Genomic DNA, 16,116 nt, shown 5'->3' with positions numbered 1-16,116 from the left:
AACCAAAGCCTTACCACTTGTTTAAATAAACACTGTGCCATATAATATTTGACAAAATGTAATCCGACAATGACAATATTTTTGTACATCATTTTTGCTATTGTAACAGATTAAACACATTTTTACATTTTATATTATTAGTATATATGTCATATTTAATTGTAATTTATTTAATTTAAAATTATAACTAAAGATTAAATTTATATTATTATTAGATTACACTAGAAGAGTATAAGATATAACTTAATTATATGACTAAATATGTCTCACAGCAATGCATTAAATAAAATACGGGATATGCTTCAAACTTTAAAAACAATTTAGGTTAAATAACAATTGATAAAATACTCTCACTGTTTTTATTTGGTATCAAATGTGATGTAGGAGTGTCACCAGAGCCGGCATAAGGCTACCACCCAGGATGCTACACAGAAAGGGGCTTCACAGAACTGTGAGTTACAGTCTGACGTGACTCTGTCAACCCCTCAAAGGCATGGTGAAAAAGAGGGTGCCAAAGGATTCTTCCACCAGGGCATTGGCAGCGCTAAAACCGTTACTATTTATCACTTTAATAGGGAAGCTGACTGACTCAGATATATATATATATATAACAGTGGGATTTCACTGCTAAAACATCTGCAGAAAAAACATACTTTTTTATAGAATTTAAGAGGTTTGATTATATATTATTAAAGTATGGATAAATTGTGTGAAAGAGATGTGAAAAGGTTATGTTTTCTGATATGACCGTTGATAGAGATCTATGGAAGAGTAAATGCTGTGAAGACCCTACATAGGATAAATGGGTTAGTTAAGTTCAGGAATGAAATCTAGATTGACGTTGGCTAGGATAATATTTCTGCTTTATCTAAAAAGAAACCCGGCTTCCACTTTAATTTAAACACTAGTATATTAAACCTATATGAAAATCTAATATATTAGTTATTTTCTAAATTAAAATCTAATTTTAAACATATTTAAAATATGTAATACTTTTTTCTTGTCTATTATTAGGATTTTTGTATCAAAAATAAATTTTCAATGCTACCGTTTTACTAGTTTTATATTGTTGAATGAGAGTTTCCACTGTATAAATACTTCTACAAAAACATATTGTTTCTTATTGTCTTAAAAACAATGTGTTTTTGTATATGTTTTGGGAATGGAAACCCATAGACAAGTTTTAACAAGTTACTTCCCTTACTTAAGTTAAAAACTACAATTAACTAAGAGTATTACACAAATTGAATTAAATTATTTTTTTACAAAGCCTAATAAAGACTTGTGTAGTTTTCCTTAACTATTATATCCATTGTTTCTTTTATTTACGTTAATTCTAAGCTTAATATGCATTATGTTTTAATTTTTTTTTTCAACAATACAAATGAATATTTTTTTTTTACATTTTTTTATGTACATGACTTTATCTCGCTTTTAATCTTAACTTATTTTTTTTCCAAATCAAATACTACAAGTTACAGTTAGTTTAAATAACTTCTACTTGTCTTCAATACCTTTTAACTTCTACATTTATCAAAATACGCAAAATATCTTTTATCATACTGTACCTTATGCTTGCTATTTTTATTTCACCTGATGTTTTTTTGCATTAATCTTCTTCACTAAAAACCATATTTATTCACACACTTAGCACCAAATTCTTTACTTTTAGAACACTTTACATTTACACTTAATTCACAGACTCCTGTCTATCGGTCTTCTAGTCTACCGGTATACTGTTCTATCCGAAGTACTTGGTCATGAATGCCATGACACCGATTCCAGCGAGCAAAGCCGCTAGATGCTTAGCGGATTCTTTCTTGTCATCTTCTCTGAGTAAGTCTGGGAGTACGGTGACCAGTGCAATGTGGAGGAAACCACCCGCTGTAAATGGTGCTATCCAAGATGTCTTCGCCTCTGTAATTCATATTTTATATAAATACTAGGTTTTACCCGCGACTCCGTCCGCGCGGAATAAAAAAAAAAAAAGAAAACGAGGTAAAAATTATCCTATGTCCGTTTCCTGGTTCTAAGCTACCTGTCCACCAATTTTCAGTCAAATCGATTCAGCCGTTCTTGAGTTATAAATAGTGTAACTAACACGACTTTCTTTTATATATATATAGATATAATCTAATATATAAAATTTTCGTGTCACAGTTTTCGTTCCCGTACTCCTCCGAAACGGCTTGACCGATTCTCATGAAATTTTGTGAGCATATTCAGTAGGTCTGAGAATCGGCCAACATCTATTTTTCATAACCCCCCCCCCCCATTTTTTAACTGCGCGGACGGAGTTATATATATATAAATTTAATAAACATAAAAACACTATCAGAAAAAAATGTCTGTTAGAAATATCCTTAGCTTAAATATGGCTGATTTTTATTACCTTGGCTGTTGAAATATATTTCAAAAGATAATTTAAAAACACTGCTTCCTATCTTTGTTTTTTTCCTAAGAGTATAAAAGGGATGGCAATATTGTCGTAATACAGGTTACCACAGTAAAAAAAAATTGTCATTTTCCATTTTTTATAGAGATACTAGCAGTCGCCCGAGACTCCGTCCGCGCGCAGTTAAAGAAAAAACTAAATGGGGGGGTATGAAAAATAGATGTTGTCCGATTCTCAGACCTACTGAATATGCTCACAAAATTTCATGAGAATCGGTCAAGTCGTTTCGGAAGAGTTCAAGTTCGAACCCCGTGACACGAGAATTTTATATATAAGATGTTTTTGGCTAGATTAATACAAGGTTAGTTGGAAATAACAAGATACAGACTTCAGAGAATTCAGTACATACCTATAGCATTCCTCGCTCCACTAAAGATTACAGCTGTCATGGCTCCGATCAGACCAGCTGATGCTGTGGCCTGGAATATAAGTTATTTTTTATTACTGACTCCATGTATTTTTGCACGAATATCTTCTGAAATTATATTGTGACTTTCAGGGATTTATACTTTTGCTGTATCTTTCGATTCTTATTTTTAGACATAGTAAAAAGGTGGGTAATTAAAAAATATTTACCAGCTGAGCTTTGGCGGCTTCCCAACGCGAGAAACCACTCTTCAATAGTATAGCAAAGTCGCCAACCTCGTGCGGTATTTCGTGTACTAGAAAAAAATTATAACAAATTATAATTATTATTCTTGAACCTACTTTGAACTAATTTATTGTTACATTTTTAAAAGAATAGACTTTATATTAGGAAATGTAAAATAGTTATAAATAACTTCTTGAGAAGAACACAATATTGTTGTGTGTGAGACGTAGCGGGGAGAGGGGACTGTGCAGCATAAAGATGACCTTGGACCACCAATATGTTTGAAAATATATTTTTTTATATTACAAGGTGGCAAACGAGCAAGAGGCCACATGAATTCGCTGAAATGGCGAAACCACCGCTGCCCATAGACATTCTCAATTGCACATGCGTTGCCTACCCTCAATCGACGAAGGAGGAGACGCACAAAAAGTGAATATTTAACCTTCCTATGCATCTCCGCCATTAAATCTACATCCCCTTCCCATTTTCCTTATAAGAAAAGGGGTGGTAAGGGAAAAAGGACTAAAATTAGTCCTCCAGCACCACACTCATCAGACTGTACGCGCAATTACTTCCACTTCACGCCTGTCTTCTGTGTGATGATGTAGTACATAGTCTATACAATATATAAGCTACTATTACGTTTTTTTTTTTTTCAATCCCAAGGAAACAAAGTCGCGACATCTAGTGGAAAAAATTTGATTACATTTTGAACATTAGTTGCACTCACCCAATATAGCGAAGGTAGTCAACAATCCAACTCTGAAGCCGACTAAGAAAGATCCTCCAACAGCCAGACCGTGAGTGAAGTTGTCTATAGAATTCGCCATTAAGTTCAGGTAACCAGCTACCTGGAATTATATTTAAAGAAAATATAATTTAAAACATGGATTTTTAGGTACTAAGTACAGTATTTACATATAATATTTGCCTCTTCTAAATTTTCGGTACAAATCGCATCCAAATGAAACATTATCTTCGTTTATTGCATTTTTTGTACCTAGATTTTTTTTTATATTTCGTATTGGAAGGTAAGATCAGCTTACATTCGTACATTGATTAACGAGAGTCTAAGGGACAGTGATATTTTCTTCGCTTATATAGCTCTCTAACTTAAGTTTCTCACTCGTGTAGGTAGTCTGGGACCGGACATCATCATCATCAGCTCACTATACGTCCCCACCGAGGGGCTCGGTGCCTACCCCAATTTAGGGGTGACTAGGTCATAGTCAACCACGCTGGCCAAGTGCGGGTTGACTTCAAACATATCATTGAATTTCTTCTCAGATATGTGCAGGTTGCATCACTATGTTTTCCTTCACCGTAAGAACGTCGGATAAATGTACATATGTAAATCGAAAATCGAAAAACACATTGGTACATGGCGGGATTCGAACCCAGGACCTGCAGATTGCAAGTCAAGTGCTTAACCCCTGAGCCACCGACGCTCTAACTCTAACTCTTTAATACAGGTTTCTCGCTTATCCAGGTTCGACTGTATACTGTGTTTAAAATTTTCCATTTATGCAAATTATGAATTTCTTTTCCTTTAATTAGAAGGTAATTGAAAAGAATTAACTCACGTCCTTCTTCTCTGTCTTCTCCTTGCTGAGCTGGTGCGCCTTCTCTCTCGCTTCTCGCAGTAGACAGCGACCCATCCAGCGGCTACTGCCTTTGCATTTCACAGCACCATTGGTAGCCACCGCACTACAGCAACCACCTTCACCTAATATTATAACCATGTATCACAACAGTATTGCATCTCTCTAATAATCTTTTAAACGTAAGGGCCGAAGTAAGAAATTGATGATTTTCACTTTTTTGTGTTAAAATGGCCTATGCGACCTATTTTCCTATATGGTTGAAACTTAGAAAGCCTCTCCTGAAAAGTTGTCAATTTGCACATTGGCCCTTATTCGTAGGAACCATCGAATTGATAACAATTATCTTAAACACATGTTTAAAAAGGTGCAGATCACAGTAAAAAAATTAATCATAGTAAATATATATAAAATCCATACACTAAAAAGAGAAGGGCGGTTTGAAGTAAAGAAAAGAGCAGGTTGAAGATAATTACATGTAAGAAGTAATATTAAAACAGACAGATAACAAAGTGATCTTATAAGGGTTCCGTTTTTTCCTTTCGAAGAACGGAATCCTAAAATATAAGAGATGCAACTAACCTTTAGTATTATTATTAAATACACATGTATCATACAACTGCTTAGCAGTCACAGTTCCATTCCCACAAAGTCCTCCATTCTCTTTTCCTCGGCTCTTCCTCTCCGCTACCAATAACTTCTCTATCTCTTCTATTTCTATCTGCTTGATGGGTCCTTTCGGTTTTTCTTCTTCTTCTTCTTCCTCATGAGCTTCTGCAGCAGCGAACAGTTTCTCCACCACAATAAACACCAGCATACCGAATAAACACCATAGACCACATTTCATTGATACATGTTCACCTTCTGTAAATGGAAAAAAATATCTTACTAATATTATAAATGAGAAAGTTTATATGGATGGAAGGATGGATGAATGTTTGAAGGTATCTCTGCAACAGCTCAACGTATCTTGATGAAATTTGGCACAGATGTATAATATAACAACAGTGGTAGATCCCACTACAGCAATATTTATTGGGTGCACGAATGTGTCGGATCGACTGGTGAAATACAACGACCACACAGAAGACAAGCGTGAAATGGAAGCAATTATGGTGCCGGAGGTCTAATTTTAGTTCTCTTTCCCTTCACATTATTTTCTTATTAGGAAAGGATGGGAAGGATTTGGCGGAAGAGGTGAAGCATAGGAAGGGGAAATATCATCTTTATGCGCGTCCTCTTTTCCGTTGATTAAAGGTAGGCAACGCTACTGCAATTGTGAATGTCTATGGGTAACGGTCGCCTCCTTATTTCGCCGAATTCAAGTAGTCATCTTCTATATATATAAAAGAAAGTCGTGTTAGTTACACTATTTATAACTCAAGAACGGCTGAATCGATTTGACTGAAAATTGGTGGGCAGGTAGCTTAGAACCAGGAAACGGACATAGGATAATTTTTACCCCGTTTTCTATTTTTTATTCCGCGCGGACGGAGTCGCGGGTAAAAGCTAGTAAAGAATAAAAAGGAATTCCGACTTTAGTGCAACGAAGCTTTTTATTTTGTTCAAATTATTTATCTGTTGTGGATAAATAAAAAGTAATTAACATTTGAACATGGAAGATGAATAACGAAATTAAATGACCAGTAGACCATTTGCATTTTTGCTGTGGTGCGATGTGCCCCCTTTACGTTTCCCTCCAAGAAGATGTTCCTTTGCCAACGTAAGGTACTTCCCCTTTACCCCACTATTATTGCTACATGACATATTTAGACCAGAGTTCAAAACTTTGAACCCTGATATAAACATTTAATGTTTTCACTGTTACAAATTAATATAATCATTCAAAAGGACTTCCCATTTAAATCATCTCACATAATTGTGTCACACTCAAACAAAGGGACAAGTACATTTGATACATACACAGACAGTAAACATTTGATAAGGTCAATTGACTCCAATGCAGTTATTTTGAGACGATAATTAATTCAAACGGACTATAGTTTCTATAAAGCACTTAAAAAAATAATTTGGGTGAATATAAATTTAAATTTAATAGAATTGGACTGCCTGCCTGTCATGTAATATAAAAAAATCAAATATCGTAAAAATTAAAATTTAGTTTTTGAAATGTTGCCTATGTATATGTGCGCAAGGCCGTGTTTATCTTACAAACTATTGCTATGAATTGCTATTAAAAAAATAATTTTTGCATTACGGCCCACTAATTAAAGAAGGTTGTCTATTTCTGATCGAGCCGCGTCATGTAGAGGTCGAAACAAGACTCGTAAATTCAGAGTAATACTTGACCATAATTCAGACAGTTTTGCATATTTTATTTTTCTTTTACTTTTATTGTTGTGTATTTTTTTTTTATTGAATCATTAATCTTAAGTATTTGATTTATTTATTGTAAACACTCAATAAAAGATACGATGACACTATGAATTCCTTTAACACATTTCTTTGTTTACCCTCGCTTGTATAAGTATGACGTATTCGGAACACAAAACCTATACCACGCGGTGGTAATGAACCTTCAATGAAATATCGACTTTATTCTTATTCCTTAAAGTTCATTTCGTAAAATCAGTGTTAGTAGGAACACTATTTATAGCAATATTTCTTCAGTAGATTTTACACTTTATACCGTAGGAAATAAGAGTTAAATTCAAATGTATAGTGACGCTGTAATTATGATAAGCTTGAAACACAAAACCTATACATTGTTTGCATGTGTGTAATTCGTAATTCAAATAGAAAAGATCAATGTGTGTATTGCACTTGACAATGGATTTTTGTATGGCGCATGAATTTCACATTAAAAAAATTAATATGTATAAAAAATATATGTTTATTCATTGTATATCACTTTATTTTACTTATTGTTACTATAAAGTATATTGAATATGTTTGAAAATTTCTGGAGTAAATCTTACGATGTAAAATTGTTTTGACTAGCTGTCGCCCGCGACTCTGTCTGCGCGGCATTAAAAAAAATTATAAATTGGGAATGGTTGGGAATCCCAAAGGGGTCGATATCGAACTTAAAGCATTATTAATTCTCACTCTGCCTTACTCTATTGACCTAAGTCAGAATGAAAAATAATAATAATAACAATAATAAACTTAAAAGTAGATAATATGACCATGGGGGTCTGTGGAAACGGTTCATTTTGGATAAGGGGGTCACTCGTCTTCAGAGCCGAAACATATAATTTTTTTATGGAAAATAACCAATATGACGATTAATTTTGCCAATGTGTTCACACTGCAAAGCTAAACACGATGGTAAAAATTTAATTAACATTAAATTTAACATTTGAATAATACAATTTTTTTTATTTTAATAAATTATTTTGTTTACCTTCATATTTTTTTTATTACTGACAATAGTTTATGTCTCAAGTTTGTATTTTTTATTGGTAACAATATATTTAAGTTACAATGAAAAATTAAACATAAATATATTTGAATTTAATGGTCGGGGAGGTTTAATATGAGAATCTACATTAAGGGTCTGCTTAAGTGAGAACGACCCTGAGTATAAAAATCATTTTTTTTTTAAATAACGAAGCTAATAATAATAGAAACGCAAAGAAAGAGAATATTCCCCTTTCCTATGTTTATAAGAAAATAATGGGAAGGGAAAGAAGGCTAAATTTAGGATTTAAAAATAATTTTATAAACCATACCTTTAGTATTAGCTAGATCATGCTGCCAGGCTTCAGGTAACAAATGCAGGAAGACGTCACCAAGCAGACCGCCCACAGCGAAACTCAGCAGTATTCTCAAGGTCGCAGCGCCAGCTGGAAATACAATATATTAGGTCCTTACATATGAAATTGGCGTTTTTCGTACTGGCCACTTTAATCACGAATTTCTCCTCTTTGGTAAGGAATTCCAAATTCAAATTTGTACAGCTATAGACTCATGTATTTGTGGTTCGATGACCGTCATTCATTTGTTTTTTTTCTTCTGTTTTTTTCTATTTGCGTCACTCATTTTACAAAATGGAAAACTTAAAATATCGCATTATTTACGAGTACGAGTTCTGCCGTGGCACTAGTGCTGCGGAAACGACTCGAAGGGTGAATGATGTGTATGGCGGTCGTGTTGCAAAAGAAAACACAGTTCGTTTTTGGTTCCAACGTTTTTGTTCTGGAAATTTCGATCTGCAGAACAAGCCCCGTGGACGGCCTGAGACTCAAGTTGATAATGAAGAGTTGAAGGCTATTGTGGAAGCGGATCCATCGCAAACCACGTCCGAGTTAGCTGCAGGCTGCGATGTTAGTGATAAAACTGTTTTAATTCACTTGAAGCAAATTGGGAAGATTAAAAAGCTTGAAAGGTGGGTACCTCACGAATTGACTGAAGCAAACCGGCAAACGCGCGTCGACTGTTGCGTTACATTACTAAACCGGCACAATAATGAAGGTATTTTAAACCGAATCATTACCTGTGATGAAAAATGGGTTCTTTACGATAATCGGAAGCGCTCAGCGCAATGGTTGGATCCTGGCCAGCCAGCCAAATCCTGCCCCAAGCGAAAATTAACCCCAAAAAAGTTACTTGTAAGCGTTTGGTGGACTAGTGCCGGTATTGTTCATTACAGTTTTCTCAAATCTGGCCAGACTATTACGGCTGATGTCTATTGTCAGCAATTGCAAACCATAATGGAAAAGCTAGCGGCTAAACAACCTAGGCTGGTCAATCGCTCCACGCCACTGCTGCTTCACGACAACGCTAGACCACACACTGCGTAACAGACGGCTACTAAATTAGAAGAGCTTTAATTGGAAAGTCTAAGACATCCTCCGTACTCCCCGGACCTTGCTCCAACAGATTACCATTTTTTTCGAAATTTGGATAACTTCTTGCAAGGGAAAAAATTCAACTCCGATGGGGCAGTCCAAATCGCCTTCAAAGATTTTATTGATTCCCGTCCGACTGTTTTTTTTAGTAAAGGGATCAGTGAACTACCTATGAGATGGCAAAAGTGCATAGAAAATAATGGTTCATACTTTGATTAATTAAATATATTATATTAAAAAATATTCGACTTTTTGTTCCTCCCATACAAAACGCCAATTTCATATGTAAGGACCTAATAGTTACTTTAGATGGGACTGTTAAAGCACTTCTATGAAACATATTACTATACGACTCATTTTCTTTAAAAAAAGAGATAACAATGTTTAAATTAAAGTGTTCATTGGGTTTCCCGATCCCAATACTCTAAACTGAGAAAAAATTGTGCATTGGACCGATTGTTCGGAAGGCCGATCGGCAAAACGGGAAACATCCGTCTCAGCAGTAGAATTTCTCTGTTACAATCTGTAGCAGTACCGACAAAAAGAAGTTAAATCTAATGAGATATATGTATAAGAGAGATGTCATATTTGTAAGCTAATATTTAAGCTTCTGATTTATCACGACTTACTAATATTATAAATGCGAATGTTTAGTATAGATGGATGTTTGTTTGAAGGTATCTCCAGAACGGCTGAACAGATCTTGATAAAATTTGGCGTAGATGTAGAACATAGTCTGGAAGAACACATAGATTACTTATTACACATACTTTTTTTTTATTTCGGGCGGACGGAGTTGTGGGCGATAGCTAGTATTTATATAAAGCGGTAGAAATCATTATAAATATTAATCACTTTTTTGATAACGTGTATTGCTCTTATCAAACGATTTAACAACTTTTAATTGTTGTTATCTTTATTTACAAGTGATATTGTGATTTAATCTTCATAATCTACTGAAGAAATATATTATTTACTAGCAACTTGACTACTTAGATTAGTGTCTCGTTTACATTATACCAGTATAGTAGGACAGTAGCGTTCAAAATTAACACTGGCATACAACTGGCAAAAACTGGAGCCAGTGAGTCCTAGGCCTAGTCTGTCCTACTGTAATAGCGTAATGTAAAACAGCCATAAAATACATTTCCTCTAAATTTATATTCTGACCCTTCTGAAGTCTGTACTAAACTCCGGAAAGATCATCTAACCTCAACAATCAGTAGGTCAATGAGGAAGTTCCTTTGTGTTTTTTTATTTACTACGAGAAATATTTATTGACTATTAAGTAAGCCTTTAACAACTTTGAGTTCGGAATTTAATATTAACACCGTGTTCTTTCAAACATTTATTACAAAGATATGTATTGTTTTACAATTACCTAGCATTACTTTTTAAATCGCTACCTTCATCCATTTAAAAATTTAAGTTCATGTAATCAATTTAAATCAAAGCTAGCTCAATATATTTTAGATTGATGTAAAAAAGTAAATTGACAACTAAAACGGCGACCATATTGTATTATGTATAGTGTGCGATATTGTTCTCATGTAAATGACTTTTTCTTTCTCGTGGTTTCAAATATCCAAATCCAAAAGATCTCATGAGATCTAACATGTCACTGTCGTATTCTGGAATTTTTTACCAACTTCTTAAACAATGTGTATTGTCAAGTGTTACTTGGTATTGCATTATCGGTCATCTCTGTGTCAATGGTTGAATTATCTCCATCTCCGCACTATCAGCGTATGCAGCCTCTCACGTATTGATAAAACTCTCAGACTCGATAATCCTATAGACCTTCAATAATATGTTGTAGAGGTCACAAGTTATTACAGAGGCCTAGAGACGGCAACTTGACCACAGACTAATAAATCACATGAGGGACAAAAAATCACTCAGACTTATTTCTATTCTGTCAGGTATGCACTTTTTTTTCTTGTTGACGCCTTTTAAAATTTTACTGGTTACCCTCAGCTGCTACATTCCTTTTTCTATTTGTGAACCATCAAATTTATCCTGTAAATAATGTCTACCTGGTTCACTTCGGGTCAGTCTATGTCATACTTTTCACATGAGGTATTCGTTTTTTTGTTAAAAAAAACTACTCGTCAGTCAGTATATAAGGTCTTAGAGTTTTACTAACGATAAGAGACGTGAATTCTCAGAAACATAAATTCGTATTTGACCCATGTCCGAATCTTTTTATAAAATGATCGTTTTGTAAAAAAAAAAAAAACAATAGAAGGCAGATAATACGGGCATATATTATTGGAAAAAACATAGCCGAATAGCAGCCATAAGAATTTCAAAAGTAAAAAAAAAAGTTTCTCAGAAACGCAATCTCTTGGATCGCGTTAAAAATCTGACAATCCTCTTGTCAAAATTAAAAATAAATAAAAACAACGATCAAATCACTTCGTAAAAATGTTGCTAACTTTATAGCATTAGTGATTATAAAAGGCAATTTCACGGTTCGTTCGGCATAAAATATTAAGCACATCTGTGGCTCTTGATAACACGTTGTAGGGTAGGCGGAGAAAATGTGGCAATCACGACGCGGAGAATAGAAATTATACGATTCAATAAACAAGGAGAACATTAATATATACATACACATGGAGTATGTATGTATGTATTTCTGTTCCATTCTGACCTGCAGCTGAAACGGCTAAACTGATTTTGAAGTTGTCATTCAATTCGTGTTCTTCCCCGAGTCGAATTACTGATCGAAATACGATTGTAATATATTTGTAACTAGCTTTTACCCGCGACTCCGTCCGCGCGGAAAAAAAAATAGAAAACGGGATAAAAATTATCCTATGTCCTTTTCCTGGTTCCTGCCCACCAATTTTCAGTCAAATCGATTCAGCCGTTCTTGAGTTATAGTGTAACTAACACGACTTTCTTTTATATATATATATATAGATAATCACTAAGCTTAATCGGTGGCGCAGTTGTTAAGAGCTTGCCCGTACCGGACCGAAATCTAAACGTCTCGGTTTAATCCCCGCATGAATATGTTCAATTTTCAAATTTCGAATGTACGACGACGACATTCTTACGGTTAATGTTATCCAACCTTCAGTTGACCAGTGTGGTTGACTATGGCATAGTCATCCAAAACTTGAATAGGTTCTGAGGCCCTTGGTGGGGATTTATATGAGCTGAGGAAGCAGGTACTATTTGCGCAATGTTAGTAATCATTCTTAGAATGGCAGACTAGAAAATTGTCCAAATCATTTGAGAGGCAATAGTAACACGACTGTGATGAAATATTGGAAATTTGCGGGTTTAGTTTCAAAATTATTTTTAGTTTTTTTTTTCTAGTGATTGATCTGTAATTCAAAGCAAGATAAGTATTATCATAGTTTTTTTTCTTTCCTTATCGCTGTAGAAATCGGCAATGTTCAAACTTTGGGCAATATCTCAAATTTCGTAATTTGACGCAATCGTAAGATTTTCAAGTGCTCTCCGTACATTAGCTAGCGCTGAGCAACTATATTGCAATGAGATAGTGCAACTCAACAACAAAGGATGTTAATATTCAATAAATTTATTATTATTTTTTTTCACATATTTATTTATTGTCTAATTTTATATATATTTTTCTTAATACATACTAAAGCAATATTAAAAAAAATAAAAAAAATCTAAATACGTCGGCAGCGGAGCAAGCTACCGGCGGTTAGGCCTCCAGAGACAGAAACCTCCACACAATAAGTTATTATTTATATTTTTTACGAAATACGTATGTTATTTTTAGTGTGTTATATTGTAGAAATTCAATAGAACATGAAAAATAACATAAAATGTAGTTCTTGCCGGAGGACAATTTTGAAAATTTTGACAATCAACTATTTTATTAATTCCAGTGGTCTTAATTTTTAGCTACCTAAATCCAATCAGACTCATTGTATTCCAGGAAGGGCTCTTAAGATATTATGATGATGTTATGTAACTAATTAACCAATTTCTAGGGGTTTCCACTGCTGAAACATGTCTTTAAAAACATATTGTTACCCCTATTTTTTCAATCAGAATGGAAGAGATGACGAATTGATTTTATAAACATGTTTAGGCAGTGAAAACTTATAGTATGTAGGGATCAAAGTAAAATCATTTAATCAAAAAATTAGTTTTTTCTGAGCAATCAATTAGTGATAAAAAAATGGATAGATGGATGTTTGGCACACATAGGCTACTAATAGTTTTTTTTTAATTCTGCATGGATGTTGCGGGCATCGGCTAGTGCACTAATAATTCTGAGAAAGAAATGAGTTTCAAGTCAGATAACAGAAGCTATTTGCATGTTCATAGTAATATGATCTGACCCTTTGCCCGGGTGCCAAAGAATATACATCTGATCTCTTTTCTGTTGCCTTGCCACTATTTTCATTGTAAAACAAAAACATAAAAAAAAAACAAACAACAAAGTCAAAAGCCACAGGAAGTTTGTCTTAAAATTTAACAATAATAAATTGTCTATTAGTCAAGTATAAAATTGAAGTAACTTGAATTACTTAATGATTAGACTATTGATATATCTCAATAAAACAAAACAAATAGCTATGTTACAGGAAGCATACAATTCCCAGGCTAATTTCATAGTTTACATAACATTTTGTATAGTACCAAAATGTTTTGTTGGATGTTTACATCCTGCCTTATGTTTTGATTGGTCAGTAAGGAATATACATGAAGGTACATTAGTAGAAGTAACATGTAGTAAAATTAACAAAATTAATTACACAACAATCCCCAAAACCAGTATAGAGGGCTATAAGATCATAACTCAATAATAAAACTAGAATTAATTATTTTCCAATTTCTACAGAGACATCATGGATCAGAATGTAGAAATAACCTACAGTAAGACCCTATTGAATCATTTAATAACCTAATAATAAATAGGCAACACAATATTTGTTAGTCCCTTACCTTATATATTTTCAATTCTATACTTATGAGACGACTAACGTAAGCTGACTAAACGCAAAATTAAATAAGTAAAGAAACAGATGAAAGGATTTTAATAAAATTACGAATAATAATAAAATAGCTACATTCTAATTATCAACCTTATAATTTGCGCCTAAAAGTATTTATATTTTTAAAAACTTCGTATTAAATGACATTGTATGTAAAACAAAGAACCGGCGCCAATCCAAGTGACGATTCAAAGTTATAAATAATACGCATTTCCTAATATTAATGTACTCACCTCCGTCTTTAAAAGTCGCAGTTTCATCGATAGGAATGATCAGCAAGGGCAGAATCCCACTTAAACCGACAAGTATCGAAGCAAGAGCTGCAAATAGCCACGGGTGTTCGTCCAGTTCCTCCACGAAGTTCCAAATATATTCCGGAACAAAACCCGCCATAACTGAGGTTTCCATAATTAAAAGATTCTAAGCACGTGTATCAAATTTAATTAAATTAAAACACGAGCTTTCTCGATCCGTATCGTATTAGTTATGATATTCTCTCATATTTTTCCGAGATAAAATTATTCTCTCCAGACGAACTAATCTACACTGAGATCGAGAACGCCCAGTCGTGTCCTTATCTTCACAGATTAGTGATGAAATATCACACTCCGACCACACCGGTTTAAGAATTTAACTGCACAAAATTCTGTTATAATGCCATCATTATATATTTAGGAACAAAACAAACAACTAAATTTCCGTGGAATCGTAAAGTAAACCTATACCCGCTGCGGGTCTGGCTGGAATAAAAATAAACTGCAGAATCTATTCGAAATTCGTAGATTGATAAACAATTGAATGAGTCAAATGAACGAAATTGAACGGCTTTGTTTTGAACGAATAAATTAAATGAATGAGCGCGGAGGAAATTGAAGTTTTGAAAGTGACATTTATAAATGTTGCCAGGAACCTCAAGTCTCACAATTACCGATTTATTAAAAAATATCTATTTTTCTAAACATTCACAAAGAATTTTAATAACGTTTGACGTGAAATAGAAAAAGATGGAGAGAGTGTAGGAGAAAGTTCCTATTTGAATGTTTTTTAAAAATCTTGCAACAACGCCATCTTTAGTACAGTTTGCATACTAAGATAATATTATCAAATGTTGTTTCAAGGAACATCCGCTGGAGGTGACCAAATCAAAATATTTTATTGGAAAATTTATTTGGAAATATTTTCAATTTACGTTTTTAGTAAATAAAAACATTTTATACATCTGATCAACGTATCGTATATTATATGAATCCTAAGGTGTTTGATTATCTTTATACCTACAATCTATTTATTTGGTGAAATATATTCAGCCTTGATGTGCTACACCGTCAACATTTCATTGAGACAAAACGGATGTTTAAATCCGAAACCACTAAGTATATCGTATTTAAAGAATAATTAATTTCCCATACCATGTCTGCCGCATGAAACAGACACGGTTCGATGCCAGATAGACGGGTTAATACGTCCGTCCGTCAGTCACTGTGACATGATTGCATTACAAGTCTTCTTGGCAGCCAAACCGTATTTCAGCCCAGTTTGAGCGAAATGCCGCACTTATTTCGTCTTGCCAATTTAAATATTTGAACCTGTAGATACGTTTCTTCGACACAACTTTACAACAAACAAGACCGCAAGGAACAGCGGTCGTTGCGTTAAAAAC

At 33.9% G+C, this 16,116-nt stretch overlaps 1 protein-coding gene across 1 annotated transcript; it reads right to left on the bottom strand.

Annotated features, from left to right (window-relative positions):
* Positions 1-1,630: 1,630 nt before the first annotated feature.
* On the bottom strand, positions 1,631-15,258 carry LOC106719073 (zinc transporter ZIP13 homolog). The gene is made up of 8 exons (XM_014513322.2): positions 14,690-15,258; positions 8,347-8,460; positions 5,234-5,515; positions 4,634-4,776; positions 3,781-3,901; positions 3,032-3,117; positions 2,805-2,874; positions 1,631-1,917 (listed from the first exon to the last, which is right to left on the bottom strand). The coding sequence occupies exons 1-8, from the start codon at positions 14,862-14,864 to the stop codon at positions 1,742-1,744; spliced, it is 1,167 nt and encodes a 388-aa protein (XP_014368808.2). The 5' UTR covers positions 14,865-15,258; the 3' UTR covers positions 1,631-1,741.
* Positions 15,259-16,116: the final 858 nt, after the last annotated feature.

The sequence above is a fragment of the Papilio machaon genome, chromosome 24 (genome assembly GCF_912999745.1).
Source record: "Papilio machaon chromosome 24, ilPapMach1.1, whole genome shotgun sequence".
Lineage (NCBI taxonomy): Eukaryota > Metazoa > Arthropoda > Insecta > Lepidoptera > Papilionidae > Papilio > Papilio machaon.
Note: the sequence above shows the minus strand (reverse complement) of the source record. Positions and strands in the feature narration are given on the sequence as shown.